We start from the raw sequence: 27703 nt of genomic DNA on the forward strand, positions 1-27703 counted from the left end.
GAACTTTCAATTTTGGGATTAATCTAGTTCTGAGTGAGCTTTGTGAATGAAGACCGACATATCCACTCATTTCGACACTGCGCTTTCTCTTTAATTAGCCTGTGTAGTAAACACGCAGTTAAAACAGGCCGCTGTTTCTGCAGTTCCCATGGGAATTCGTACTCACACACACACTGTGACACCACAAATAATTCCACTGAGGGCAAGCCAGGTTCCCCTGCTGTGTGTGTGTAGCGGGAGCCAGCTGGTACGTGATAGCTGTAAGGTATGTGTAAACCTCACTCCCCTGGCCTCAAGAGGCGTATTAGCGACTGATGCTAGCAACTGTAGCTTTTAGCCTCCTCGTTAGCGCGCCCGCCTCCCATGCCGGCTGACGCCGGTTCGAATCCTGCTCTGAGCGGAAAGCTGGACCAGTTACATGTGCATAAATGTGTAAAGATGACATCTGTACTGTACTAGATTCACTTACTCTAAGACACTACTACATAGAGATAAATGAGAGGGAGTGGCTGTCTGTATTTTGCAATTTAGAGTCAGTGTATTCTCAGGGTATGTTAGGAATCACGTATTACCATCCTACTTTTACTGTTCTTTCAGATTAAAGTAATGCAAGGTAAGGCAAGTTTATTTAGAGTATATGGCACATTTCATACACATCTTTATTATAGACATAATAAATAGAAGAAAAAAAATAACGTTTAACTAAAAATTTCTTAAAATGAATAAAAATGAAAGAAGAAATAATGCATAAATAAAATCATACAGTGCAAGTGTCAACATGTGTCAATGTTATTTCCTGTATTAAGGTGCTGTTTATTTCCCAATAGCTGGTGGGAAGCTTTATTGAGTTGAGTTTCATAGAGATCCATATCGCTCTTTTTTTCTTCTCTGTTAAAATTGTCGACATCTTCCCATGCCATAATGAGAGAGAAAAGAGAAATGGCAGGTTTTGTAGGAATGACAGAGGGTAATAACAATTTAAGTAGGCTAATTGTAAGAGGCTCAGGGCTATATGGCAGTAATCTATGACACACACAACACGAACACACAGTGAGTGTGGGAAGCTAGCTTGTGTTACAGTAACATGCCCAAGCTGCTCCCTCAGGCCAGTCCACCAATCAGCAGCTGCTTTCTCTGGGCATGTGTAGACACAGTGGTTCTGTTTACATCTGGAATCAGTACCCTGTACTCCTGCGTCTCCTGTGAAAGCTTGTGATTGTATTTTGTTGAGCATATTGCATACAAAAATGGCAAGCGCTGGCTAAATGATCAGTTCCAATCTGATTGGCTGTTGCGTCAAAAGCAAATAGATCCCACTATAATCAGTGAAGCTGTCTACACTGAAAATGTCTGACACTCCACAACAACTTGAGGCTGTCTACACTGGATGCGTTGAAGTGATCGTTCTAAACCATTTTTTTCTTGATGGCAGGAGTAACACCAGAGCATGCAGAGCAAAATTGAATGGGACATCCGTTTGCTGATGGCACAATGCGCCACAACGTATGCTTCATATGTAGACAGCTGCATTGATTATAATGGGATCTATTTGCTTTTGATGCGACATGCTGCTAGCGTCCAGTGTAGACAGGGTGTGAGGGATTTTTGTTGTTTTTGATCACCCGCTGTGGGAAAACCATATGCCCGATTAGTCAGAAAAGATATATCACACTCAGACAGAAAAGTCTGAAGGTCTGTGCCGAGACTGGTGGAAATGGCTTGAAAGCTCTAGGAGTTACATTTAATAATTTTAGTCATTGCTTAGAGATTTTGGAAAAACCCTAATAAGGCTAAAGGTTAGAACAGTATGTTGGTTTTTTCAAGCCAACATAATAACTATTTACAACACATCACAATACTGCTCTCACAGTTAGATCTTTTATGTACGCATGTACATGTGTTTATGAGTGTACGCTTAGTCAGCGTTGTTGAGGTATTATTACTTTACCTCATTCTTATCCAGTGACTGCCACTTCCGAAGGGGTGGGTGTGTGTGTGTGTAACACCTGGTTTTGCAACTCCATATTATTACTTTGGGGCAATTTCCCAGACTGCTTCCACAGAAGACACATTAGTGTACCTTTCCCCCCTCTCTCGCCCACTCTTGTAGTCTTTTTCTTTCTGGGAACTGAACCGCACAGGTTGACTAAAACATGATTTATCGTCATCATCTTTGCATTTGCATCAGAACAAAAACTGAACAAAAACGTTCCTCCCTCAAAAAATACCACAGAAATGATTAAGGGTGTGAAGATTACAGGAATACGCTATCACCAAAAATTATGGTGGCTGATGGGGGCATCTCATCTGAAGGTTTACACCCTGAATTGGTGTGTTTTTGACTACTCTCTTCTCTAAGGATTTGCTAAAGCACTACTAGTCTGACATAGCCAGACTTTTGACTATCGGCATAAAGTCTGGTTTAGTTTGCAGATTATTTTGGCCAACAACCACAAACCTAGACAGGAAAGATCAGTCTGACCAAAATGAGAAGCAACGAATAAACGTAAATTTTGTTTTTTATGTGCCGTTCAGGGGTGGGTTTATTACAAATGAATTATCCCACAATAATAAACCGGTTTGGGGAAAAATAAATGTAAACAATTGCATTGCAGTATCAGTCGGTGACCAGCTGTATAGAAAAGAAAGTAAGAACATATTTCCTTCTGAAAAGTGCTCTTTCCATTAATCCGACAATACCGGCCACAGACAATATTTTTACATTTCAGTCATCTTTACGTTTCTACTTTGGCATTATATGCATACAGTATATGACAATTGCTGGACAAATACAATGTTGTTTGAATGAGTTTGTGCGTGTGCGAAGTGCTTCCCAGTGCATCTGCCCATGGGGAATCTTGACTTTTGGCCACATAGTCTTTGAACTTCAAAGGGTCTAAACAGGTCAGGCTGTTAGTTTCACCTGTGCCTGACCCAAATTCCTCATTTACCGCAATAGTATGTGGTTTGTCAACAGTTTGCGCTGTAGGGTGAGATTAAATACACAAACAGCCCAGTGGTGACTGAGCAGAGTTGAGTCCACAGAGAGTGATCTCTGGACTCTCAGCATTACTAAACCGGTTTTATATACACCATCTCAGAGCAGAAATATCACAATAGGATCATTTTTTCACTGTAAACTCTTTGCCAATAATCACTTGTGAAGTCTTTAAGTAGCCCTGTGCAACACTATATCAAGCATATGATACTGTGGGAAATACCTACAACATCAAAAACCCAATCAGCCTCAGCAGATAAGCTAATTGCTAATGCTAAACCTCAAAAATCTAGATACTGTCTTCCATCGGCCAACTCGACTTGATCACACACTTCCTGTCTCAGTTACCAAAGACCAAGATTTTGTTTACAACTCAGATAAAAGAGACTTTAAAGACCATGACACAGGAATATATAGATGAAGGCCAAATTCTCTCTTGGCTGTTGTTTTTTATGTCCTCACTTAAACACTCTCATGTTTCAGTGATTAAAGGAACTGAAGAGGAAACAGGAGAGTGTCACTGGGTATGTGTTTATAATGTGTTTATGTGTTTTCTTTTTTCTTTTTTCAGCGTTATTATTATTAGCATGTGCTATTAGCTTGTGCTAAAGCATTAAAAGGTGCTACTTTTAATGCATGAGAGTGCTAAGACATTAATTTTATTGCCATCAAATGTTGCTGTCTGTCTATCTGTCTATCATCCATCCATCCATCATCCATCTATCTATCTATCTATCATCCGTCCGTCCGTCCGTCCGTCCGTCCGTCCGTCCGTCTATCTATCACACTTTATGTTTTTCTATCCATCTATCTATCTATCTATCTATCTATCTATCTATCTATCTATCTATCTATCTATCTATCTATCTATCTATCTCCAGACAAAGGTTTTGTCAAGGCAACATCAAAGTTGGTCTTTCTACATTTACGTAATATGTTAAAAATAGAAGTAAATATTGTTGTAAATGTGTTGCTATATAGGTTAATAAATTATCATTCAGTGAGAAACATTGTGGAAAACACACCTTGATTATTTAATTTAACAAAAATTAAATGCATAATATCCAGATATAGTATACATCAAATATTGTCAAAAGGCTTCAAAATATATAAAAGATATAATAATCACCCAGTGTTAGTCCTTACACAAAAGGACACGTGTGTGCAAATCAGTAGACAATCTGTGGGAAAATGCCTCTATGGACTGTGAATAAACCATTTTAAAAGCAGCTTGAGTGTGAAATGCTGACTAAAGCCTGAGGGGAGGCTGCTGGTCTTTCTCTTTAACTCATTTGTTTTGCACATTCTTCAGTCAAAAGGAAATTTGACAGCATCATCTATGAGGGCCAACACACATACACACACACATTGGTGCGGCTATCCTTATGAGGACTCTCCACAGACATAATGATTTTTATACTGAATGAACTAGATTCTATCCCCTAACCCTAACCCTATCTCTAAACCTAACCCTCACAAAAAACTTTCTGCATTTTTACATTAAAAAAAAAACATCATTTAGTATGTTTTTTTTTTTTAAATGATTTGAATTATGGGGACACTAGAAATGTCCTCAGAAACCACATTTATAGCATAATACCCTTGTAATTACCAGTTTATAACCACCCAAACCCGCCCACACACACACACAGGTTTGTTTCACTATATAAGTGAGGACATCTCATAGACTTCCATTGATTTCATAGCAGGTTAATTATATTTTCTATCCCCTAACCCTACCCCTAAACTAACCCTCCCAGAAACCTGTGCACATCAGTAGATTTAAAGCTAAACCAGATTTGGCTGATTTATGAGCCTTTTTTTACTAGTGAGGACCACCTAAAATGTCCTTACTATTGGGTTTTCAACAAGTTTCTCTATATTAGTGAGGACATTTTAAAAAATGTGGCACTCACAAATATAGTGAAACCTGTACACACACACACAGGCTGAGTCATGGTGCGGAACAAAGTTTTGGATCAATACAGTAAATGCGATCTGCTCAAGGTGCGGTTGGACTAGGAAAATGTTTCTGCCCCTGCTCCTCACGTTGTATGCATCTCTCTCTGTGTGTGTGTGTGTGTGTGTGTGTGTGTGTGTGGTCTACCAAGTCACTGTGTCTGAGAGAGACCTGTGCATTGTTAAATAATGCAAGTACCAAAAGCACTGACTGTTAGCAGAGAATAGCCCAAAGAATGGGAGAAACTGAAACAGTCAATGTGTTGTATATAGAAAAGGAAGTTCCATCTTACAGGTAAAAGAGCCAATCAGCTTTTCGAATCCAGACATCGCCATGCATATTCCATGCGTACATGGTCCAGTGGAGAATACTTTGACAGGCTAGAGCGCTCAGCTGTACTAATACGCAAGTGTATATATAAAAACTACTATACTTTGGGATGAATTTGAAAACACGAATGTGCATTAACTGGACCAGCCTGAAAATGTGCAGGAGAGAAGCCAGAGCCAGAGAAGCACAATTTATGATACCACTGTCAGATGTTTCCAAGCCAGAAACTCTTGATTAGCACAAAAATACATAGGACACATAAATATTGTGTAAAACTGAGTTCATTCTGAATTAGATTGAACTACATTATGTTTAATGATACTTTAAGTGTCGAAGGGCTCGATTGCAGTATCAAGCTGCCTGCATAGGCAGCATTTTAAGGTTTCAAAGTCGCAATCCCAACACGCCTGTTCCAAAAGTTAGACAGCATAATAATGTTGCCTCCTAAGATACTTTCTTTTGATGGAATTCTAAGGCAACATTACACGTATCCTTCATTAGCTTAGCAACATGCTAACTTCTTTTAGAATAAAAATCATCCTGTGCGTGCAAGTTATTTGTGTGATGCACTGAGTTGCTGCCTATGTACAACATTTCAAATCAGTCACTTATGAGGTTCCATGATGCTGCCTTAGAAGCTCACTTGGTACAAAGCTAATGTTTTTGAGGCTAAATTTGAGTATAAGCATCTCCTAGCATTAAATGTACAAATGTCCTGCTCTGTAAATACTCTTCTTACAATAATAACACACACACAGATCAATTTCTAAATCACTGTAATACTCTCTTAGAAAAAAATGACATTAAACTCCTTTTGGAAGCTCATGCTACATCACCTCAGCCCAGGCAGCTGAAAATGCTGTTGTGTTGTTTTAAAGGGAAAACTGAGTCTGGTTACCATGACAAATTTGTTAATGTGAAGAAGTCATTAATGTTGAAACAAGCAGCTATGTCAAGTTTCACATTATAACAGAGACCTTTCCTTTGCCCGGCCCATAAAATCAAAGGCTGTGTTTGAATTAGCATACTACCATACAACTACCATACTACTATTTGAACAGTATATTTATTTATTTATCATTTTGAATATTTATTGGTTTTATCAAGTTGTATAATATCTTTTTATCTAGTGTAGGTCTAGAAGAAGATGCTCTTTGTGCGATACCTTTGCAAACATGTTGAGCGAATGCATCTCATGCCGTTTATTTGAGTGTATCTGCCACTTTCCCAGAACAGGAGAGAGACAGTGTGTGTGAAGGGCTTTCATAACCTCTCTCACATGGTCGCCCATCCCGCCGCACTCAGCTGAATGTCTAGACACACACAATGTGGACCCTGTTGCGACCAGTTACGCTGTGTCCATCACATCAGACCTGCGTTCAGACCCTGGGTCTGAAATGTAATTTTGTGTAAACACAGAAAACATACACAAGATTGACAGAAATACACAGGAGATCAAATGCAGTTTGTATGGATACGTTTTTGATACATTTTAACTGACAGTTCACCCAAAAATGAAAATTCTACACTCAAATGAATCATTTATAGCAGAATATCCAAGCTGTTCTTTTCCATAGAATGAAAGTGAATGGTGTCAGGCAAGATTTTCAGTGAATAATGATTAAAATTTCAGTCTTATCTTCACACAAAGCTATAGTATGGCTTCAGAAGACTTAGAACATATCACACATATTGTATGGACTACTTTTATTATGTTTTTTTCTGGTGCTTTTTTGTCTTTTTGGAGCTTGACAGCTTCTATTTACCATCCACTTTCATGGAATGGAAGAAAGCAGCTCGGACATTCTGCTTAACTTTTGCTTTGGTGTTTCACATAAGAAGGAAATTCATACGTGTTTGGAATGATATGAGAGTGAGTAAATTATGACAGAATTGTATTTTTTGGGTACACACACACACACACACACACACACACACACAAATATACATACAGTGCATTAATCATTTTTCATATTTTATTATGTTGCAACTTTATGTTAAAATGGTTAAAAAAAAAAAAAAGAAAAAATCACGTCAATCTACACTCCATACCCCACAATGACAAAGCAAAAAACAGATTTTTGTTAACTGAAATATCACATTGACATAAGTATTCAGACCCTTATTTCAGTACTTAATTGAAGCCCCTTTGGCAGCGATTACAGCCTCAAGTCTTTTTGTGTATGATGCAACAAGCTTTGCGCACCTGGATTTGGGGATTTTATGCCATTCTTCTCTGCAGATCCTCTTAAGCTTTGTCAGGTTGGATGGGGACCATCGGTGGACAGCCATTTTCAGGTCTCTCCAGAGATGTTTGATTGGGTTCAAGTCCGGGCTTTGTCTGGGCCACTCAAGGACATTCACAGAGTTGTCCCTAAGCCACTCTTGCATTATCTTGGCTGTGTGTTTAGGGTCATTGTCCTGTTGGAAGGTGAACCTTCATCCCAGTCTGAGGTCCTGAGTGCTCTGGACCAGGTTTTCATTAAGTATATCTCTGTATTTTGCTGCGCTCAGCTTTCCTTCAACCCTGAGCAGTCCCCCAGTCCCTGCCGCTGAAAAACACCCTCACAGCATGATGCTACCACCACCATGCTTCACCGTTGGGATGGTATTATGCAGGTGATGAGCAGTGCCTGGTTTCCTCCAGACAAGATGCTTGGAATTGAGGCCAAACAGTTCAATCTTCGCTTCATCAGACCAGAGAATCTTGTTTCTCACAGTCTGAGAGTCCTTTAGGTGCTTTTTTGCAAATTCTAAGCAGGCTTTCATGTGTCTTGCACTGAGGAGAGGCTTCTGTCTGGCCACTCTGCCATAAAGCTCAGATTCGTGGAGTGTTGCAGTGATGGTTGTCCTTCTGCATGTTTCTCCCAACTCCACACATGACCTCTGGAGCTCAACCAGCATGACCATTGGGTTCTTGGTCACCTCTCTTACCAAGGCCCTTCTCCCCTGATTGCTGGGGGGCGGCCAGCTCTAGGAAGAGTCCTGGTTGTTCCAAACTTCTTTCATTTAAGAATTATGGAGGCCACTGTGCTCTTGGGAACCTTCAATGCAGCCGAATTAAAAAAAAAAAAATTTTTTGGTAGCCTTCCCCACATCTGTGCCTCGACACAATCCTGTCTCTGAGCTCTGCAGGCAGTTCCTTTGACCTCATGGCTTGGTTTTTGCTCTGATATGCATTTTCAGCTGTGAGACCTTATATTGACAGTGCCCGTGCCTTTCCAAATCATGTCCAATCAGTTGAATTTGCCACAGGTGAACTCCAATCAAAGTGTAGAAACATCTCAAAGATGATCCAGAGAAATGGGATGCACCTGAGCTAAATTTCATGTGTCATATCAAAGGGTCTGAATACTTACACTACTGTTCAAAAGTTTAGGGTCACTTACTCATTCTTTATTTTTTTCAAATTTTAGAATAAAATGTGAAAGTAAATTCATCACAACTATGGAATAATAGAAATGGAAATATGGGAATTATGTTGTGACAAAAAAAAAATCAAAAATAATTCAAAACTGTGTTATATTTTAGCATCTTCATAGTGGCCACACTTTGCCTAGAATTTGCAGACATGTACTCTTGACATTTTCTCAACCAACTTCTTGAGGTATCACCCTGGGATGCTTTTTAAACAGTATTGAAGGAGTTCTCATCTATATGCTGGGCACTTAGTTGCTGCTTTTCTTAATAATTCAGTCCAAGTCATCCATTTCAAAAACTTTTTTTTTTTAAATAACATTTTATTTTTGTAATTAAATAAATTAATATGGTGGCACAATTATATTTTTGTCTACAAAACTAATTTCAAACATTTAAGCATACGCCTTCAGATCAAAAGATTTTTAAGATTCAGTCAAGTGTTTCAAAATTTTTGAATGGTAGTGTATATATATATATATATAAAATTTAGAACAGTGCACAACTAGAAATATATATTCAATTAAGAAATTTCCAAGACATTTTAAAATTCGATTATATTTCCAGGTTTTCTGTGATGGTGGGGGCCATGTTTTTTGAATAATCAACAAGTTTAAGACTGTGATTCACACCAATGAGTTTGCTTCATACAAATATTTTAAGAAAAATCACTTTTCAATGACACAAAAATACACAGAAAACGTCTCGTTTACACATGTAACCTCAGTATTAACCTGAGGTGACGTGAACTATACATTGTCGTAAGCACTATGGGGAAGTCCTTCTAGATGACCTTGTTGAAACCCTTATACAATCACGCCAATCCTTTGATTGGCAGTGGTGTCTAAGCCCCGCCCTTACAGGCACAGTTGGCCTATATAAGCGGGCACTTAGTCACCATTTCTTCAGAATTTTCTGGCTGAGGGACAAGAGTGAGTCACTCGTATGAAACTCTGTAGTAGTGTGCCCAGCTTTGGCATGTCTCGTTCCCTTCATCTCAGGGAACCGAGGTTACATGTGTAACCGGAGACGTTTCCTATCGATTCAGTTCACTCGACATTGCCGTAAGCACTATGGAGAATGGTATCCCATCACGCTGCACTACGTGACATTACACTCCCAGAGTTCTAACACTAAACAGAAATTTTCATAAGCAGTCACAGGCAACAGGCCGATGACTTATAAGTCCTATAAAATTGTATATGAATAGTCTCACATGGCAGATGCCAGATGGAAATGAATGTAGTCTGGGATCTATATGAACCATATAGATATACACAGTATGGTTTATTAACCCTCTCACAACATGGTTGGAAAAGTAGGTTTATCTCTTATGGGAGTACGTATGACTTTTAAAGGGGTAGTTCAACAGCATATAATTAGGTTTCTGTGTTGATTATAGTTGGTAGCCTGCCTGTAATAAGGGTTTGGGCTTATCTGCTTGTATGTAAGAAGCACTCTATACAGAATCCACACCCATGAAGAGGCCATTCCTCTGGTTGAATGCGCTTTGACACCAATAGGGCAATTTTCACACTGTGATTCATAAGTGAGGGTGATCACATCAACGATCCAGTGGGAGAGCCTTTGTTTGTAGACGGACATTCCTTTTGTTCATCCTCCATAACAAATAAAGAGCTGATCTGACAGCCTGAACTGACGGGTGCGCTCAACATATGTATGCAATGCCCTCACTGGGCATAACATATGCATAGATTGCTCTTCATCTGAATTAAATGGTGGGGGAAAGAAGGCTTGCAAACGAACCACCTGAGCCCTAAAGGCCGTTAATAAATTCACAATTCACCGGGTCTTTACCACGTGAAGAGCACCAACTTGCAAACACACACCATTTTAGTGCATAGAGGCGTCTCGTGGACGGTGCTCTAGCCTGTAAAATGGTGTTCATCACCGATGAACTGTGCTTCACTGTGCTTCACAAGCACGCGATTCAAGCGTCTTAGATCTAGAATGGGCCGAAGCCTGGCGTCCTTCTTTGGAAAATAACGGCTGTAAATCCCGCTGTGTGTGCCGCAGTCTGGGACAGTCTCTATCTCGTTTTTTGCGAGGAGACTGCGAATCTCTGTGCTTAACAAGCGAGGTGGCCAGCATACAAACTGAACTGTATAACTATGCTCGATCGTTTTTAAATCCCAGTTTGACACGCCCATGAGGGTTCGCCACGCATTCGCGCAGTAGGACAGTGGGCTTATTGATTTGCTCGCTATAGGAGATAGAGTGCCGCTCACCATAGGGAAGATATTGAGCATAATGTGTGGGGTGCATGATTCACAAAGAGGAAATGGCCCTTTTTCGGAGAATGTGTGAGCCTCCCGTGTTTGTACAACGGGTGCTTTTTTATCTTTTGTGAGAACAATCTCTGTTTAAGAAATACACACAGAAGCAACATTTTGAACAATGCCCTGTTCCCGATGAACAGTATTGGGGAAGAGGGGAGAAACACTTTGCACCTCGAATCGAGCCTTCTTCGGCTCTGGTCCATGAATAACAGCAAGCTCTGGGCTCCTCTTCACAGGGCTTGGCATGTCAGGAACGTTTCTGTTGCCTGGCCGGAGTTTTTCGCACTGAGACGGCGGGTGCTTACACCTGGGCCATGGTTTGCGTGGCTTCACTAACGGCTTAGTATTAGCTTTCGGCTGTGTTGGGGCAGCAAGAGATGGATTCTTTGCCAGGCACTGACGGGAATTAGATCGTGCTGGGAAAGGGGAAGTGCTGCTTCTCTTTGGCAGAAAGTGTTTCATCGCTTTAGACCGCTTTTGCACCGCGATGTAGCACTCCTAAAAGCCTTCTATGGCGTTGCCAAAGAGACTGTTGTACGACACTGGGGTGTCGAGAAGGGCGGCTTCCTCTGCATCACGCATCTCCATTAGAGTTAGCCAAATATGCTGATCCAGAACCACCAGGTTGCTCATCGTTTTGCTGATGGCCTGAGCGGTAGATTTTGTGACTTGCAGCACCAAATCTGTAGCGGTGCGGAGCTCTTTGAACAGCTCTGTGTCGGAGTCTTGTTCATTAATTTGTTTAAGGAGGTTAGCTTGAAAAACCTGGAGCACCGACATGCTGTGGAATGCTGAACCAGCTTGGCCCGCTGCTGTATAAGCTCTTCCAGCCAGTGCGGACGTCAATAAGCTGCAACCACCTGTTCCACTGGGGAAAGCTTTGAGTAGCCTTTTTCATTGGCGTGGTCCACATTAGTGAGAATGGCAGCACTTCCGACCTGAATGCACGAAGAATAAGGCGCACACCAGGTCTTTGTGAGCTCCGCATGGACCTCAGGGAATATTGGTGCGTTCCTCCGGACCGCGGTCTGTTGACGGCGGCTGGTTTGCAAAAACTATTCATCCAGACGAGACTTTTCTGGTTTTTCTGGAAGGGACCAATCAAGACCGAGCCCTTCAACTGCCCTCGCAAGGACACGAAGGGTACACGTTCTTCACCCTTGCTGGGGGAAGAGGCGGCAACATCCTCTGTGAACCACTCGCCTGAAGCTGCGAGTGACACAGCATCATCCCCAACGTCAGAGCCACCAAACATAATGAGGCAGTGCACTCCAATAGAGGGCCAGAGCTCATCACGTGCATTTTGCACATGCGAGGACATTGGATCGGTAGTTCGGGGGCTTGCAGGGCTTGCGCCAGCACGAGATCCTCCCCTAATTCTTCCAGGTCATCCTCATTGCCCCGCCATGCCTCCTCATGTGGTCCCTTGGGACTTAACACAGAAGAGGCAGGTGGGAGGGCATGAGAGGCTGGATCTTCCCTCAGAACGAGGTTGATCCTAGAGCACAATGTCCGGAGATTCATGCCCTCGCAGTGAGGGCAGTCTGTCTACATGAGTGCTGCTTGTGCGTGGGCGCAGCCCATACAGTGAACACAGCTCTCGTGCTCATCAGGCAGCAGGATGTGCTGTTCACATAGGAAAAACTTGCGGAACGACATCTTTAAAAAGACGCGTATCACACAAGCGGCTCTTTTAGTTAATATTGTATATAAAAAAAGGATACAGTAACTCCAGGCAGAACGCTGTGGGAAGTAGGTAGGAGTCTTCACTGAAGCGCCGCGTTGATCAACGACGAGCATCTGAAGCGAAGAACCTGTTCACCAAGAGCGTCTTCGATGGCGATACGGAGAACTCTTCAGTGGAACACAGGGAAGCTGAAAGCCTCTCAGTGCAGGCACCGAGCACAGGCAACGAGTCGTCCTGTCCGCGTCTCGCTAAGAAGTTCCAAGTGTATAGTAGTTTAAGTGTATATTGCCGACAGAACAGAAAGGGTTCCAAGAGGAAGAAAGTTCTGAAGAAATGGTGACTGAGTGCCCGCTTATATAGGCCAACTGCATACCTGAAGGGGGGCTCAGACAACATTGCCAATCAGAGGATTGGCATGATTGTATAAGGGTTTCAACAAGGTCGTCTAGAAGGTCTTCCCCATAGTGCTTACGGCAATTTTGAGTGAACTGAATCGACAGGGAACTGGAATGTTAAAAAGAAAAATCAAATTCTTAAATTCAAAACATTGAAGTAAAATTGTATTTGATTTAAGGGATCCAAATGTAAATAACTGCACAAAATTGAGAATGATTTGACAAAACCCCAGGAAAACATCTGCTTTAGAAGTGTTTTTTTTTTTTTGAATAACAAAAGAAAAACACAATTTTCAACAAACTCAACAAAGAACAGGAAGACATGGCAGTAGTAACACAAAGATTGCAGCAGAACATTACAGTCCAACTGTAATGTAAACTGCTTTAAAATAAAAATTATTTTGCTATCATTTTGTCTCTTTTATCACATTCAGTTCTGTTTTCTTCATATTTCATGTAACTGTACAGGCAAACATTACTGTTTGTTCCCTTTAGGCTGTTTGGTTACATTTGATTTGAATACTGTTTAATCAGAAAACTACAAAGTTTGTTTAAGTGTAGAAATGGTTCTGAACGGGCAAATTGTGTATCAAATCAAGACAGAAAACCTCTATCTAGTCTACATCTCAGGACATTACAAAAACAAGCCATGCAGGCATTTTTGAAACATAGATTGCACATTGTATTTCAGATCCAGACACAAATAAAAACATACTATTTTTTAAAAATAAACTATTCTTTTGGCATTAAGGAAATACAAGATGATATCTTCATCCAAAAATATAAAGGGCACATTTTCAAACCTAAACAATGTATATAAATAAAAACAAAAATGCTAGGCTCTTGTTTATTAAGTTAAAAATCAAATATACACAATGATTAATTCAAAAATACGTACAAAATGATTTATACAACATCGACCTCAATCTACATTGGCAGTTAATTTCTTCAGAGACAGCAACAATACTTCTAAGCATGACCTGTCTGCCTTGAATTCATTCATAAAAAGAGTGTAGAAAATGAATAGAATAAGAACAGAATAAATAAAAATGAACTGCTGGCAAAAGCGGGGAAACAGAATCCAGTCGTGAACCCAATAAATGGGAGTTCAATACAATCTTCAAGAATAAATTTTTTGGAACTGATTCACAAGAGTTTTTGCTATCTGTGGTGCAAGTTCTACAGAATAAACAAATGACTAAAGAAATAGCATGTGCTAATACAGTTTGCACATGCAGTTCAGTAAAACAAATAGGGTGAATCTCTGTCAAGAAAATGCCTAAGTCATATATTTTACCCCAAAACCAAAAGAAAAAATTAAGCCTATGTTTAGGACAATTCCGATAATGCATAAAAATGTCATTCTCATTACCTAATGTGAAATTAATTATGATTTATTATTTAAATATTTTTATACATCATGGTATTAGTTGTTGAATTAATACCAGTTTTTTTTAATGTAAGATGTATTACAGTAATGAAAACCTAATGAGAATTACCATTGAGAATAATGGAAATTACAAAAAACACTCAAAGTGGCGAATTGTTGTGGAAATAACGTCAAAATAATGTCCCAATGCAAAAATATACAAAAATAGGCTTTATTGTCTTTAAGCAAAATATTTTTTTTAAATTTTTTTTATTTCGAATATTGGAGTGAATTCTAATCTAGACATACAGTATTTTTCTGAGATTCACCCAATTAAGTGGCTTTTGGCCAGTTACGTTCTCGTTCTCATTTTGTGTTTCTGCACAGGAGATGACTTCAAGAAGTCAAATTCTTCTGACACTGACGCACATAAATTCAAACCAACCAGTCTGTGGCGCACTGCACCGGGACGTAGGGCCAACATCAAAACAAATACAGTCCACCTTCGCTATCCTTTGACCTTTCATGACGTTCTGCGGCAGTAACGTCAGTCGCGATTGTTACCATACCAACCACTCCTCGCGATTAGCTGCTATGCGATATACTCCATTTTGTGCAAGCTGTGTTGTTTCTCCAGGTCTCTGTGCTGTGAATCTGGGAGCCTTTGCTGCGACTCCAGGTCTCTGTTGTCTCGTTTGTTCATCCAGTGTGTATTTTTTACGTCCGTGCCATTGGAGCTTAGCCTGTCGTCGCGGTCTACCAGCATGTAGGCGGACTGACGTGGAAATCGTGCCTTTTGTAGTCGCTTGTTGGAATCAGAATCCTCGTCCACTAGTCTGGTGGATTCCGAGAAATGCGTCCTGATTTTGGTGTTGATTGTGTTCTTGTCGTCGCAGTGTTGCTCTTTCCCAGGCAGGCTGCCATTAGACATGTTCTTCTCAATGTGATTCTTTATCTGATTGAGGTGCTCACGAGCATTGTTTACTGTGCTCTCCTCTGTGGTTCCCATGGAAAATGGCACGACAGGGTTGATCCGCATAGGGCCGGAGCTTTGCTTGCGTCGATGCCGCACGCACCACAGGAACACCGACGCCAGGGCCAAAACCCAGACTGCGGTCACTATGGAAACCAGCAGTGGCACCAAGTAGTCTACTGAACGACAAAGATAGAACAATTGAAAACTAATTAATAATAAACAAGCAGGCCAAATTTGAGATCCCTTCTTTGGTTTCACAAAAAGAGCAATTCATTTATCAATTTCATTTATTCATCATTCATTAATAAACTTCAACAAAGGGTGTTTTTGTACTTGTGAATGCACATTCTAAATGGGTTCAATGCATGTTATTATCAATCAACAGCATTTGTAGCATAATGTTGATTACCCAAAAAAACATTTTTGACTCATCCCTCCTTTTCTTTAAAAAAAGCAAAAATTGAGGTTACAGTGAGACACTTACAATGGAAGTGAATGTGGCCAATTTTTGGAGGGTTTAGAGGGAGTTTATAATTTTATAAAAGCCCTTACATTAATTCTTCTGTTAAAACTCATGTATTATTTGAGCTGTAAAGTTGTTCAAATTGTAATTTTTACAGTCATTTTAAGGTTTGTTGACATCGTCATGGCAACACAGATTTTTTATTTCTCCCCTTTTCTCCCCAATTTGGTATGCCCAATTCCCAATGCCCTCTAGGTCCTCGTGGTGGCGTAGTGACTTGCCACAATCCGGGTGGCGGAAGACGAATCTCAGTTGCCTCTACGTCTGAGACCGTCAATCTGCACATCTTATCACGTGGCTTGTTGAGCGCGTTACCACGGAGACATAGCGCATGTGGAGGCTTCACGCCATCCACCGCGGCATCCACGCACAACTCACCACGCGCCCCACCGAGAGCTACCTGGCTGGAGTCACTCAGCACGCCCTGGATTTGAGCTCGCGACTCCAGGGGTGGTAGTCAGCATCAATACTCACTGAGCTACCCAGGCCCCCCATGGAAACACAGTTTTAAAATTGGCTATAATTTTACACAGAAAAGGTTAGTAAGCTATTTTATCACACTAAAATCATGTTAACACATATGTCTTGTGGCTACACTTTTGAAAAAGTGAGTATTTTAATGTTAAAAAATTGGCCCCATTCACTTCCATTGTAAGTGCCTCACTGGAACCGAGATTTTTGCTTTTTTTAGAGAAAAGGAGGGTCGAGTCAAAATTAATTTTTGTGGTAATGGATATTATGCCACAAAAGCTGTCATCTGAGTTTAACTTGTAATAAAGGAAAATAAAGGGTTTACTTTATTTTGACATGTTTGTCATTCAAAATGTTCATTAATGACAGAAGATGAGAAGCTTATTCTGTGTCTGTGTAGATGACACGATTAATTTTTATTGTCAAATACAAAGAAATTCAAAGGTAATCCTTCAGTTTTCATATTATTATTAATGTAATATTGTATAGGTCCAGGTTGCAAAAAACAAAACAAAAAACAATAGTGTGAATGAACTGAAACTGAACTGAAAATGAACTGATACCCTTTCTAAAAAGGACCTAATAGAGTTCCCTATCTGTCATTCACTCGCCTCCCATTCCTCAGCACGCTTGCTTGCCCCGGTCGGGCTCTCGGATGAGACCGCTGGCTTGTCTCAGGGCGAATTCGACCTCTTATTCGGGGCCCGTGAAGACGATGAGTTATCGAGCGCAGCATCGGAGAGCGGGCTCGTCCACTCTGACACGGAGGCTTCGGCTGGGCTTCCCCCTTCAGGCGTGGTCACCCAGTCTCAGGCCGACGTGGAGATGACGGACGTGCTTTCCTGGGCAGCCGTGAGCGTCGGGCTACCCTCCACTCTCCCCTGAACCCTCACAGCTCGATGACTGGTTCCTGGGCCCAGAGCGCCGCTCACGGCCATGCCCCGCCCCGGTTCCTTTCTTCCCGGAAGTGCATGAGGAGCTGACAAGATCGTGGGGAGCACCTTTTACTACCCGGTCCCGATCTTTCAGCTCCCACGCTCTCACTACCCTCGATGGTGGGGTGGCCAAGGGGTATTCGGTGATTCCCCAGGTGGATAAGTCGTGGTGCACTTGTACCCGCAGAGCGCCACCACCTGGCACGGGTGCCCGAAGCTCCCATCCAGGGCCTGTAGGTTTATGTTGTCTCTGATGGCTAAGGCCTATGGTGCCACTGGCACCCGCGACCAGACCTCTGGAATCTCTATGTCTGGCCCTTGGACGGGATGTGGAAGACATAAGTGGCCTACCACCCGTGATGGTAGACACAATCACTCAGGATAGGGCTCCCTCTACGAGGCGCCTGTATGCCTTGAAGTGGCGTCTGTTCGCTAAGTGGTGTTCTTCCCAACATGAAGACCCCTAAAGATGCGCAGTCGGATCTGTGCTTTCCTTCCTGCAGGAGAGGCTGGAGGGGTGGCTGTCCCCCTCCACCTTGAAGGTGTATGTAGCTGCCATTTCGGCACATCACGAGGCAGTGTATGGTAAGTATTTGGGGAAGCACGACTTGATCATCAGGTTCGTAAGAGGCGCTAGGAGGAAATCATGTCCTTGTGTGACATCTCTGTAGTCCTTCAGGGTCTACAAGGTGCTCCCTTTGAGCCCCTGGAGTCAGTTGAGCTTAAGGCACTCTCTTTGAAGATTGCCCTCCTGACTGCACTCACTTCCATCAAGAGGGTAGGGGATCTGCAGGCATTCTCTGTCAGCGAATCGTGCCTGGAGTTTGGTCCGGGTTACACTCACGTGATCCTGAGACCCCGACCGGGCTATGCGCCCAAGGTTCCCACGACCCCGTTTAGAGATCAGGTGGTGAACCTGCAAGCGCTGCCCCAGGAGGAGGCAGACCTAGCTTTGGCGTTGCTGTGTCCGATGCATGCTTGACGCATCTATTTGGATCGCACACAGAGCTTTAGAAGCTCCGAGCAGCTCTTTGTCTGCTTTGGTGGACAGCGGACAGGAAGCGCTGTCTCCAAACAGAGGATCGCCCACTGGGTCGTTGATGCCATCGTGATGGCATATCATGCCCAGGACGTGCCGCCCCCCATGGGGCTATGAGCCCACTCTACTAGGAGTGTAGCGGCCTCCTGGGCCCCGACCAGTGGCGCCTCTTTGGCAGACATCTGCAGAGCAGCGGGCTGGGCAACACCCAACACCTTTGCGAGGTTCTATAATCTCCGGGTTGAACCAGTTTCGTCCCGTGTGTTGTCAGGTCCGAACAGGTAAGTTCCGGGACAGCTGGCCCCTCCCATAAGGTGAAGACGTGCGCTTTTGACTCCCAGTCCTGTTCACAAGTTGTGATCCCTGGATGACTTTCCTCCTTAGCTCTGTGGAAGACGAGTTTGCGGAGAAACTCGCTGTCAGCCCAGTACGTGTGCTAATTAGGCCCTGTACTGAGGTAGGTGCTCCACATGTGGTGGTTCCCCGTAGGTGACACCATGTGATATCTTCCGCTAAATAGTTTCCCTGTCGGTAAACTGCGTCTTGCTTGGGCAGAGGCCCTCTGCCCCCAGTCACCATGTTTGTAGAAACTCCTCCCCCCTCGGGTAGGACCTACCATGGGACTTCTCCACATGACACACTTCCGACAAGACTCGGTAAGACCATGTGACGTATTTCCACTCAAACTCCGGGCGGGGTGTGGTCTCCGCGGTGTCTTCCCCTGGGAGTGACAACCCCCGATGTAGACATTTATGGCCCCAGTCGGTTAACAAGTTCCACTGTCTTTTTTTAGGGAGTAAAAAGAGGAAAACAGGCCACGGCTGGGCTAGCTTGTCCCTATTTTTTGGGCAGTCGACTTGTTCCCGAAGGACCGTTCGACGCTCATAATGGTGTTATGTGTTATGCTCAGGTTACGTGATGGCCTGGTGTGCTGACAACGAGGCACACAGCAGTCTGCCCGTCTCGCACCGCCAGTCCACGTAACACAGTTCAGCTAGTTGTGGCGTTTTGTATAGGGACCCCTAGTGTCACTACATCGACACAACGTCAAGTGAGTGACAGATAGGGAACGCCCTGGTTACTTTCACAACCTCCGTTCCCTGATGGAGGGAACAAGATGTTGTGTCCCTCTTGCCACAACGCTGAACTACCCGCTGAAATGGCCGGGACCTTGTCTCGGCTCCTCAGCACAAAACCTGAATAAGTGGTTGCATATCAGCTCCTTTTATTCCACTTTATTTTGGCCTTTTTTCAAAAAGCAGAGATGTTTGGGGCTCCCAAGAGTGACCCCTAGTGTCACTACATCGACACAACGTCTCGTTCCCTCTATCAGGAAACGGAGGTTTCTGCTGCGGTGTGAAATACTATTTCCTCTACTGTTTAACAACTTCCTGTGGTTTCTCACCGTTGGGGTTCTGTGGTTGTCTGCCCTGCACATGGACCTCAGCAATGGAGCCGATGATACTGCTGTTAGCGCTGTGTTTGCTCACCAGATCGATGATGCTGTCTGTGATCTCTTTAACAGGCACTCGGCCATGTATGCCATCCTCTGTTACATGCTACAAAACAACATTTGCTTTAAAATACAATTCAACTGCAATCTGTTTCAGTAAACAGCTTAAAAGTAAATCTGATTTAAAACATTGGTAACACTTTACAATAAGGTTCCATTTGTTAACATGAGTAAATTACATCAGTTAACATGAACTAACAATGAACAACTTTTAAAGCATTTATAATTCTTGGTTAAAGGAATATTCCGAGTTCAATACATGTTAATCTCAATCGACAGCATTTGTGGAATAATAGTAATTACCACAAAATGTAATTTTGACTTGCCCCTCCTTTTGTTTAAGAAAAGCAAAAATGAAGGTTACAATGAGGCACTTACAATGGAAGTGAATGGGGCCCAATGTTTTGAGGATTTAAAGGCAGAACTGTGAAGCACTTCATTTCCATTGGTCCCCATTCACTGCCATTATAAATGCCTCACTGTAACCCAGATTTTTGGGAGGGGCAAGGAGGAGCAAGTCAAAATGAATTTTTGTGGTAATCAGTATTATGTCACAGATGCAGTCGATTGAGATTAACTTGTATTGAACCTGGAATATTCCTTTAATGTTAATTTCTACATAAACTAATACTTTTTTAAAATCAAATGTTGTATACGTTAACACTAGTTAAAGCACTATAAACTAACATGAAGTAACAATGAACAATTTAAATTGTATTAACTAACATTAACAAAGATTAATAAATGCTGTAAAAATATATTGTTCATTGTTTGTTCATGAAATCTAATGCATTAACTCATTTTAACCAATGGAACCTTATTGCAAAGTGTACCAAAACAATTTTGCATTTTACAACTCAAACATCTGTTATTGCATTGAAGCAGTTAATGCATGGCATTTTCTTGATAATGCTAAAAAAAAACATTGATATTAAGATACTAAGATGGGGTTAGAGCCTTTCAGAGAGTGTATACAGTATGAGTGTATCTATGCATAGGTGCTATACTGAACCCCAAAACATTACTTCACCACACCCAGTGAATGCAGCAGACGTCATTGGACGTTTACTGTGCAGCGAGTGTATATATGCATGAAAGATTACTTACAACAGCCACATGGATCTCGTTATTGGCGGTAGAAGAGAGCTGACAGCTCACAGAGATGGAAACCTCAGCCGAAACGTTCTTGGCCAGATACAGATGCCTCAACTCACGACACACCTGCTCCACTGTTACTCCCTGATCAGGAGAAAAAGAGAATACACATCAACACATATACCCATCACATCCTAAATGGATATTTGAAAATTGTTTAATGTCACTTTATGGGCTGGTGTATTACACATGCTAGAACTGCGGAGTTGAGACAGGTGAGTCTCCTCACCTGTGGCATAGTGTCCTTATTAAAAGTAAAGGTGACGTTGGCACAGTTGCTATCTGGGTGGCACCGTGCCTGTATGGCAGGGCGGTGAGTAGACCAGCACTCACCCTGTGATGAACAGGGCTTCACAAAACACTGTTCGTCACGTACCGGTAAACACAGCTGACCCAGTGGACAGTCACCTCGCCCAGAGCCAAGCATACGGCAAGGTTTAGGGCCACACCAAAGCTGAAGAGCAGAAGGAATTGTAAGTGTGAAATAATGAATTTAAATAAGGGTTGCAAATGTGCATTAAAGTGAACGATGATGTTGTTAAAAACGACATTTTTAATTAGTCTTTTTAAAATGTTTTCCATTAAAAATATTCTTAAATCAAGATAAATTTACATGAGATACTAAGACTTGAGAATTTCTGAGAATATATGCTGAAAACCAGTGTATTTTGTCTTACTGCACTGGCATATTTTTTAAAAACAAGTGATAAAAATATGATAGTGCACTTATATTAAGGATATATTGCTATCTGAAAACAAGTCAAAATATTTTTAACAATTTTGCTTCTAAAGTAAATGTATCTTGTTTTAGGGGTTTTCAGTGGGGCTTTCAATTTAATGCATTAGTTTACGATTAGTTTTATGAAAAATAACGCGTAAAAAATTTACGCAATTAATCATGCCCTGATTGCCCGGCAATTACACCCTGACTTGTACGTAAATTCCATGATCAGGAATTTTCCTACCACCATGAAACAGTAGGGGGCATTCAGCGCAACTCCAGCTGTACAGTCAACACACGTCATCAAACCAACGAGAGCAACAGGCAAAACAACCTTCCACAGATGTGCTTTTGCACTCAAAAACAGCTGGACTGAGCACAAGAGAATGCCAGAGTCTTGAGATGCTTTTTTTAAAAAGTTTTAAAAGTTTCAAACTACATTTAACTTGACACAGCATCCTAAAACTAAGCGCTTATGACTAGAGAAAAAAGTGAGACGTGACGCAACAAAAAGTGAGGTGCTCCAAAACATCCGTCTGACAACAAAACGAAGTACTTAAACCAACATTTAAAAATAGAGCAGGGTGAAGTTGGTCAATAATAAGGTAATGTTCAATGATATGGGGGGAGGGCTTTTTATTTTTTTACTTTTAAAGACACTTTTAGTATTGTCGAAATGCTTTACTTGTCTGTTGCTACAATATGATGTAATGTATTTGAATTATCTGAATTAAAATATTTATTATATTTATAATTATTTTAATTATTATATTACTGGGGCCTGGGTAGCTCAGCGAGTATTGACGCTGACTACCACTCCCGGAGTCGCGAGTTTGAATCCAGGGCGTGCTGAGTGACTCCAGCCAGGTCTCCTAAGCAACCAAATTGGCTCAGTTGCTAGGGAGGGTGGAGTCACATGGAGTAACCTCCTCGTGGTCGATATAACGTGGTTCTCGCTCTCGGTGGGGTGCGTGGTGAGTTGTGCGTGGATGCCGCGGAGAACAGTGTGGGCCTCCACACGCACTACGTCCCCACGGTAACGTGCTCAACAAGCCACATGACGGTCTCAGACGCGGAGGCAACTGAGATTCATCCTCCGTAACCTGGATTGAGGCGAGTCACTACGCTACCATGAGGACTTAGAGCGCATTGGGAACTGGGCATTCCAAATTGGGGAGAAAAGGGGAGAAAAAAATAAATAAATTATTATATTAGTAATTTACCTTTATTTATTTTATTTTTTAAGTAAATATTAATATGCGATTAAATGTGATTATTTCTATTAATTTATCGGCATATGTAAATAATTTGATTAAAAATTTTCATTGATTGACGGCATTAGTTTTTAATTATTTTTATTCGAAAACAAGAAATAAATACTCATTAAGAATTTATTTTTGTTTATTTGCAATGTACTGCAGAGAGAAAGTCATACGGGTTTTGGATGACATGAAGGGTGAATAAAAAATGACAGAATGTTCATGTTAACTCTTTATAATAAGATTCTGTTTGTTAACATTCGTTAATGTATTAGGTATCATAAACTAACAGTGAACAATATAATTTTTACTGCATTTTTAAATCTTTGTAAATGTTAGTTAATAAAAATACAACTTAACATGAACAAAGATTAAAAAATGCTGAAAAAGGATTGTTCATTGTTAGTTCTTGTTAACTGAACTTAGACATACCTTAGTACAGGACACAATCCCCTTGTAACAGTAACAGGTATTGCAGTCTTCCGTCCACTTTGCTCCATCTCCAGCAATCCGACCTCCGACCACACATGGATGTCCTGTAACTGGGAAACAAATAATAATCAGTCACATTCAATAATGGAAGGACTGTAATATTCATCCGAAATGAACAGCAAGCATATATAATGGGAATTCTGGGCCATGTACCTTCTTGGCATCTGGGCCCAGTTCTGCCGGGTGGACACAGGCAGCGATAGCCATTAATTTTATCGACACATGTGGATCCAAATGCACAGGGCGATGACTGGCACTCATTAATGTCTGTGGGGTGAGACAAAAACAATTTGACAATTATTCTAAGATCACCGTCATATGTATTCATATGACTGTTTATATTAATGTTAATTCATCAGTCATTTGTGTTGCAGTGTAGCCTAGCTGAGCAATGCAGCTGTGGAGCAAAACATTTCTAATGCACTGAACACTCACTGATGCGACAGTCCGGCCCTGCGAATCCACTGGCACACTCACATCGGTACCAGTTATCACCGTCAACACATGTACCACTGTTGTAGCTGCACAAAGACAGCACATATGGTGAGATTAGGGGTCAAAAGTCACAACATTTCAAGTATTGACAAAGATTTAAGAAAGTAAGTGTATTTCTAAGTCAAATTTTGTTTGAGAGTCGGCTTACCATGGTTGCGGGTTGCAGTCATTGGAATCTGTCAAATGAAATGGAGCTTGTTATTAAGTGGTATTTGCCTACAGAACAATGTGCGACAAAAACCATCATATATGAAAAATACTTTTCATCTTGCCAAGTGAAATATACACATTTACATGCATGACTGCCTATTATGCGCCTAGTATTACATAGATTCTCACGAAGCCTGTCAAGAAAAAATCCAATTTTATTCCGAAATCAAAAGAAACAAATATAAATTATATTTTGCATATAGCAAATGAAGACTGTTAAGATTCTTTACATAGTGAAATTATTTTCATGACAGTTATGCACATTTTATCCCCCAATTCTCATTATTGCAATGCATATTATATTGTCATTACTGCAATGTAAAAAAAAATTAAATTTTTTATATATATATGTATATATATATATATATATATATATATATATATATATATATATATATATATACATATACACACACTACCGGTCAAAAGTTTTGAAACACTTGACTGGAATGTTTCTCATGATCTTATGATCTGAAGGCGTATGCTTAAATGTTTGATATTAGTTTTGTAGACAAAAATATAATTGTGCCACCATATTAATTTATTTCATTATAAAAATAAAATTTAATTAAAAACAATTTTTTTTTAAAATTGATGACTTGGACCAAATAATAAAGAAAAGCAGCCAATAAGTGCCCAACATAGATGGGAACTCCTTCAATACTGTTTAAAAAGCATCCCAGGGTGATACCTCAAGAAGTTGGTTGAGAAAATGTCAAGAGTACATGTCTGCAAATTCTAGGCAAAGGGTGACTAATTTGAAGATGCTCAAATATAACACAGTTTTGATTTATTTTGTTTAGTCACAACATAATTCCCAGATTTCAATTTATGTTATTCCATAGTTTTGATGACTTTACTATTATTCTAAAATGTGAAACAAAACATTATAATAAGTGTTTCAAAACTTTTGACTGGTATTGTGTATATATATATATATATATATATATATAATTTAAATATATTATTTATACATCATAGTCGAACACCCTTGGTAGGGTACTGCCTTTCATTTTCAGTGGTTTTCATTTTAAGAAATCATTGTAAAACAGCATCTTTTTAACTTTAATACGGTAAAGAAAATGACTGTGTTACAGTTATGAGAATCATCATTGAAAACAATGGGTTTACTTTTACTAGTTAAAGAAAAATGCCCGGATGCATTCCAGTAATTTGAATTGGGTTGTAAAATGTGCTTAAGTGTCCTGAAAATAATGTTGTAATACAATAAAATCTTAATGGTCCTAAATGTAGACTTTATTTTCTTTATGCAACAAAGAATTTCATATTATACATACATATATATATATATATACACATTCTATATACTGTATATGGTGTATATATATATTATATATAGTATATTTATATTTATACTGTATATATATATATATATTTTCTACACTGATCTTGGGGTAAAATTTGGAATGGATTTAAACCTGGTGCAACTGTGTTAAGCTACACTCTTATGGGTAGCTGAATGCATTATCAGGTCCTGCAACTGAATTAAGAAAAGATTAAATTAACTATCCAGTATGTACTGTATATTGTTTGGAAGAGAACCTTAAGAAGTGGGTGAGAGTTGGAAACAGTAGACAGAAGATAGGAAGTAGTAAGGAAGTGCAACAGGAAGTTTTGCCGTACTCTGGCTGCAGGTGAGCCCCTCCCAGCCTTCTTTGCAGACACAGGTGAAGCTGTCTCCTCGCACGACACATGTGGCTCCATTTTCACAAGGGTTTGGTAGGCAGGTGCTGTTCTTAGCTAGAGAATTAAGGGCAAAGCATTTTATTATAACTCATTCAGGGCTTAACTCAAAGAAATTGTAATTCAAGTTCTAAGCTGCTCACCTACGTTACAGGTAGTGCCTTCCCATCCCGGGGCACACATGCACTTAAACGAGTCGCCTTCGTCAGAACATGTGCCCCTGTTGTTGCAAGTCACCTCATCACATTGGCTCTCACCTAGCAACAAGAGAATCAATCTGCTGTCAGACAAATGGATCCCTGGTAATAAGGTGTAGCCCATATATTGTGATATATAGTGTGTTATTAGACTTGATATTTTCTTGTATCTTTAAATTTCACTAGGAAAAACGGTTTTAGAGTTGGTTCAATTAATTCCTGTGAATCACTTTAAACTGTTCATTTCAATCAATTCAAAACTGTGATTCAATGATTTGTTTGCATCATCATTCAATTCTTCAGTTGTTCTCGGGTGTCTAAAATGTTTAGTTAAAATATACAATATAAGTTTTATAAAATATTTTATTTATATTTTAATAAGATAAATATTGATGTTAATTACTGCCATATATAACAAAATTGGTACATATTGGTATTAAAAAATTATTGAACATCATTCATCCTTGTATTTATTTAGTTAAAAACTGTGGAAAACATGGCTTGATCATTTTTCAATAGATTTTCACTGTATTTTACTTTTTATTTTAAACATCTGAATTGTAATAGGTTACAATGGCAGTTTGGGTAAAATTATGGCGCTTATGATTGAAAAAAAATTCACCCTTTTAAACCATTTCAGAGCAAATACATAAATCACAAGATATCGAATGTGTCTTAAAAATACTTTTTTTGCTATATCGGCCAATGAAAGATAGCAAAGATAATGTTTTGTAAATGAGGAGGCGGTGCTTACGTGAGTGACATGTCTTTCCCTTCCAGCCATTTTCGCACTCGCAGTAAAAGTCGTTCACCAGATCACGACACACACCTCTATCACGACACGGGTTCGTACTGCAGTCGTCAATGTCTGTTTAGGAAATGAACAATGTTTAAGTGCTACATATAATGCAATTAAGAAAATATAATACATTTTTATCATTTCCCTTTCATTAGTAGCATTTTTTTTTCTTCACATTGTGTCATTATATCACTGATTATGTCAGTATAACTAATTATGGCTCTGCTCCAAAACCCAGTGAGCTGCCTTGCTGTTTGCTAACAACAAAGGCAGCATGGCCGGGTCTAAGGGGGGGCTGGGAGGGGACTGTTGCCCCCCTTAATTTTCCTTATGCCCCCCAGAAACTTCTGACACCCCCTCCTGGTCGGATGAAGAGACAACCACTTGGCCACCCTAAAGATCATAATGCACCCCCCACCCCCCAAAAACATGGAATCTGAGTCTTGTAGGCAGTTGCCTTCAAAGGCAGCATCCTCACTGAAATGCAACCTTAAGTGACAGATAAAATAAATTCCATTTGAACTGAATTGATGAAATATCCTTCATTTTTTAAAGAGGGAGAAATGTACTCACTGGTCTCACAGTTGGGTCCCTCCCATCCATGAGCACAGATACACTGATACACACTGATTTTATCAATACAAGTACCGCCATTACGACAAGGACTACTTTCACAATCATTGATATCTGAGAGAAAACACAGAGATACAAAGTGAGACAAAGTGGTAATTAAAAATTAAATTTTAATTTTTTGTATT

The 27703-nt window shown here is 40.5% G+C and overlaps 1 protein-coding gene across 3 annotated transcripts in view; it reads right to left on the reverse strand.

The window, feature by feature from the left end:
* Nucleotides 1-7277: 7277 nt before the first annotated feature.
* Nucleotides 7278-27703, reverse strand: part of LOC127445254 (protein jagged-1a-like) — a 57835-nt gene continuing 37409 nt past the window's right edge. Inside the window, exons 15-26 of one of the 3 annotated variants that reach the window (XM_051705176.1) lie at nt 27519-27632; nt 26901-27014; nt 26093-26206; nt 25890-26006; nt 24184-24211; nt 23976-24061; nt 23694-23807; nt 23481-23584; nt 21298-21522; nt 21021-21152; nt 19806-19959; nt 7278-15608 (exon numbers count right to left, since the gene is read on the reverse strand). In XM_051705176.1, the coding sequence (XP_051561136.1) occupies nt 15049-15608; nt 19806-19959; nt 21021-21152; nt 21298-21522; nt 23481-23584; nt 23694-23807; nt 23976-24061; nt 24184-24211; nt 25890-26006; nt 26093-26206; nt 26901-27014; nt 27519-27632 (1862 nt within the window). In that variant the 3' untranslated portion in view covers nt 7278-15048. Of the gene's footprint in view, nt 15609-19805; nt 19960-21020; nt 21153-21297; nt 21523-23480; nt 23591-23693; nt 23808-23975; nt 24062-24183; nt 24212-25889; nt 26007-26092; nt 26207-26900; nt 27015-27518; nt 27633-27703 lie in introns of all 3 variants that reach the window. The other 2 variants (XM_051705175.1, XM_051705174.1) reach the window with 2 other exon arrangements.

Source organism: Myxocyprinus asiaticus, chromosome 8 (genome assembly GCF_019703515.2).
Source record: "Myxocyprinus asiaticus isolate MX2 ecotype Aquarium Trade chromosome 8, UBuf_Myxa_2, whole genome shotgun sequence".
In the NCBI taxonomy this organism is placed as follows: domain Eukaryota; kingdom Metazoa; phylum Chordata; class Actinopteri; order Cypriniformes; family Catostomidae; genus Myxocyprinus; species Myxocyprinus asiaticus.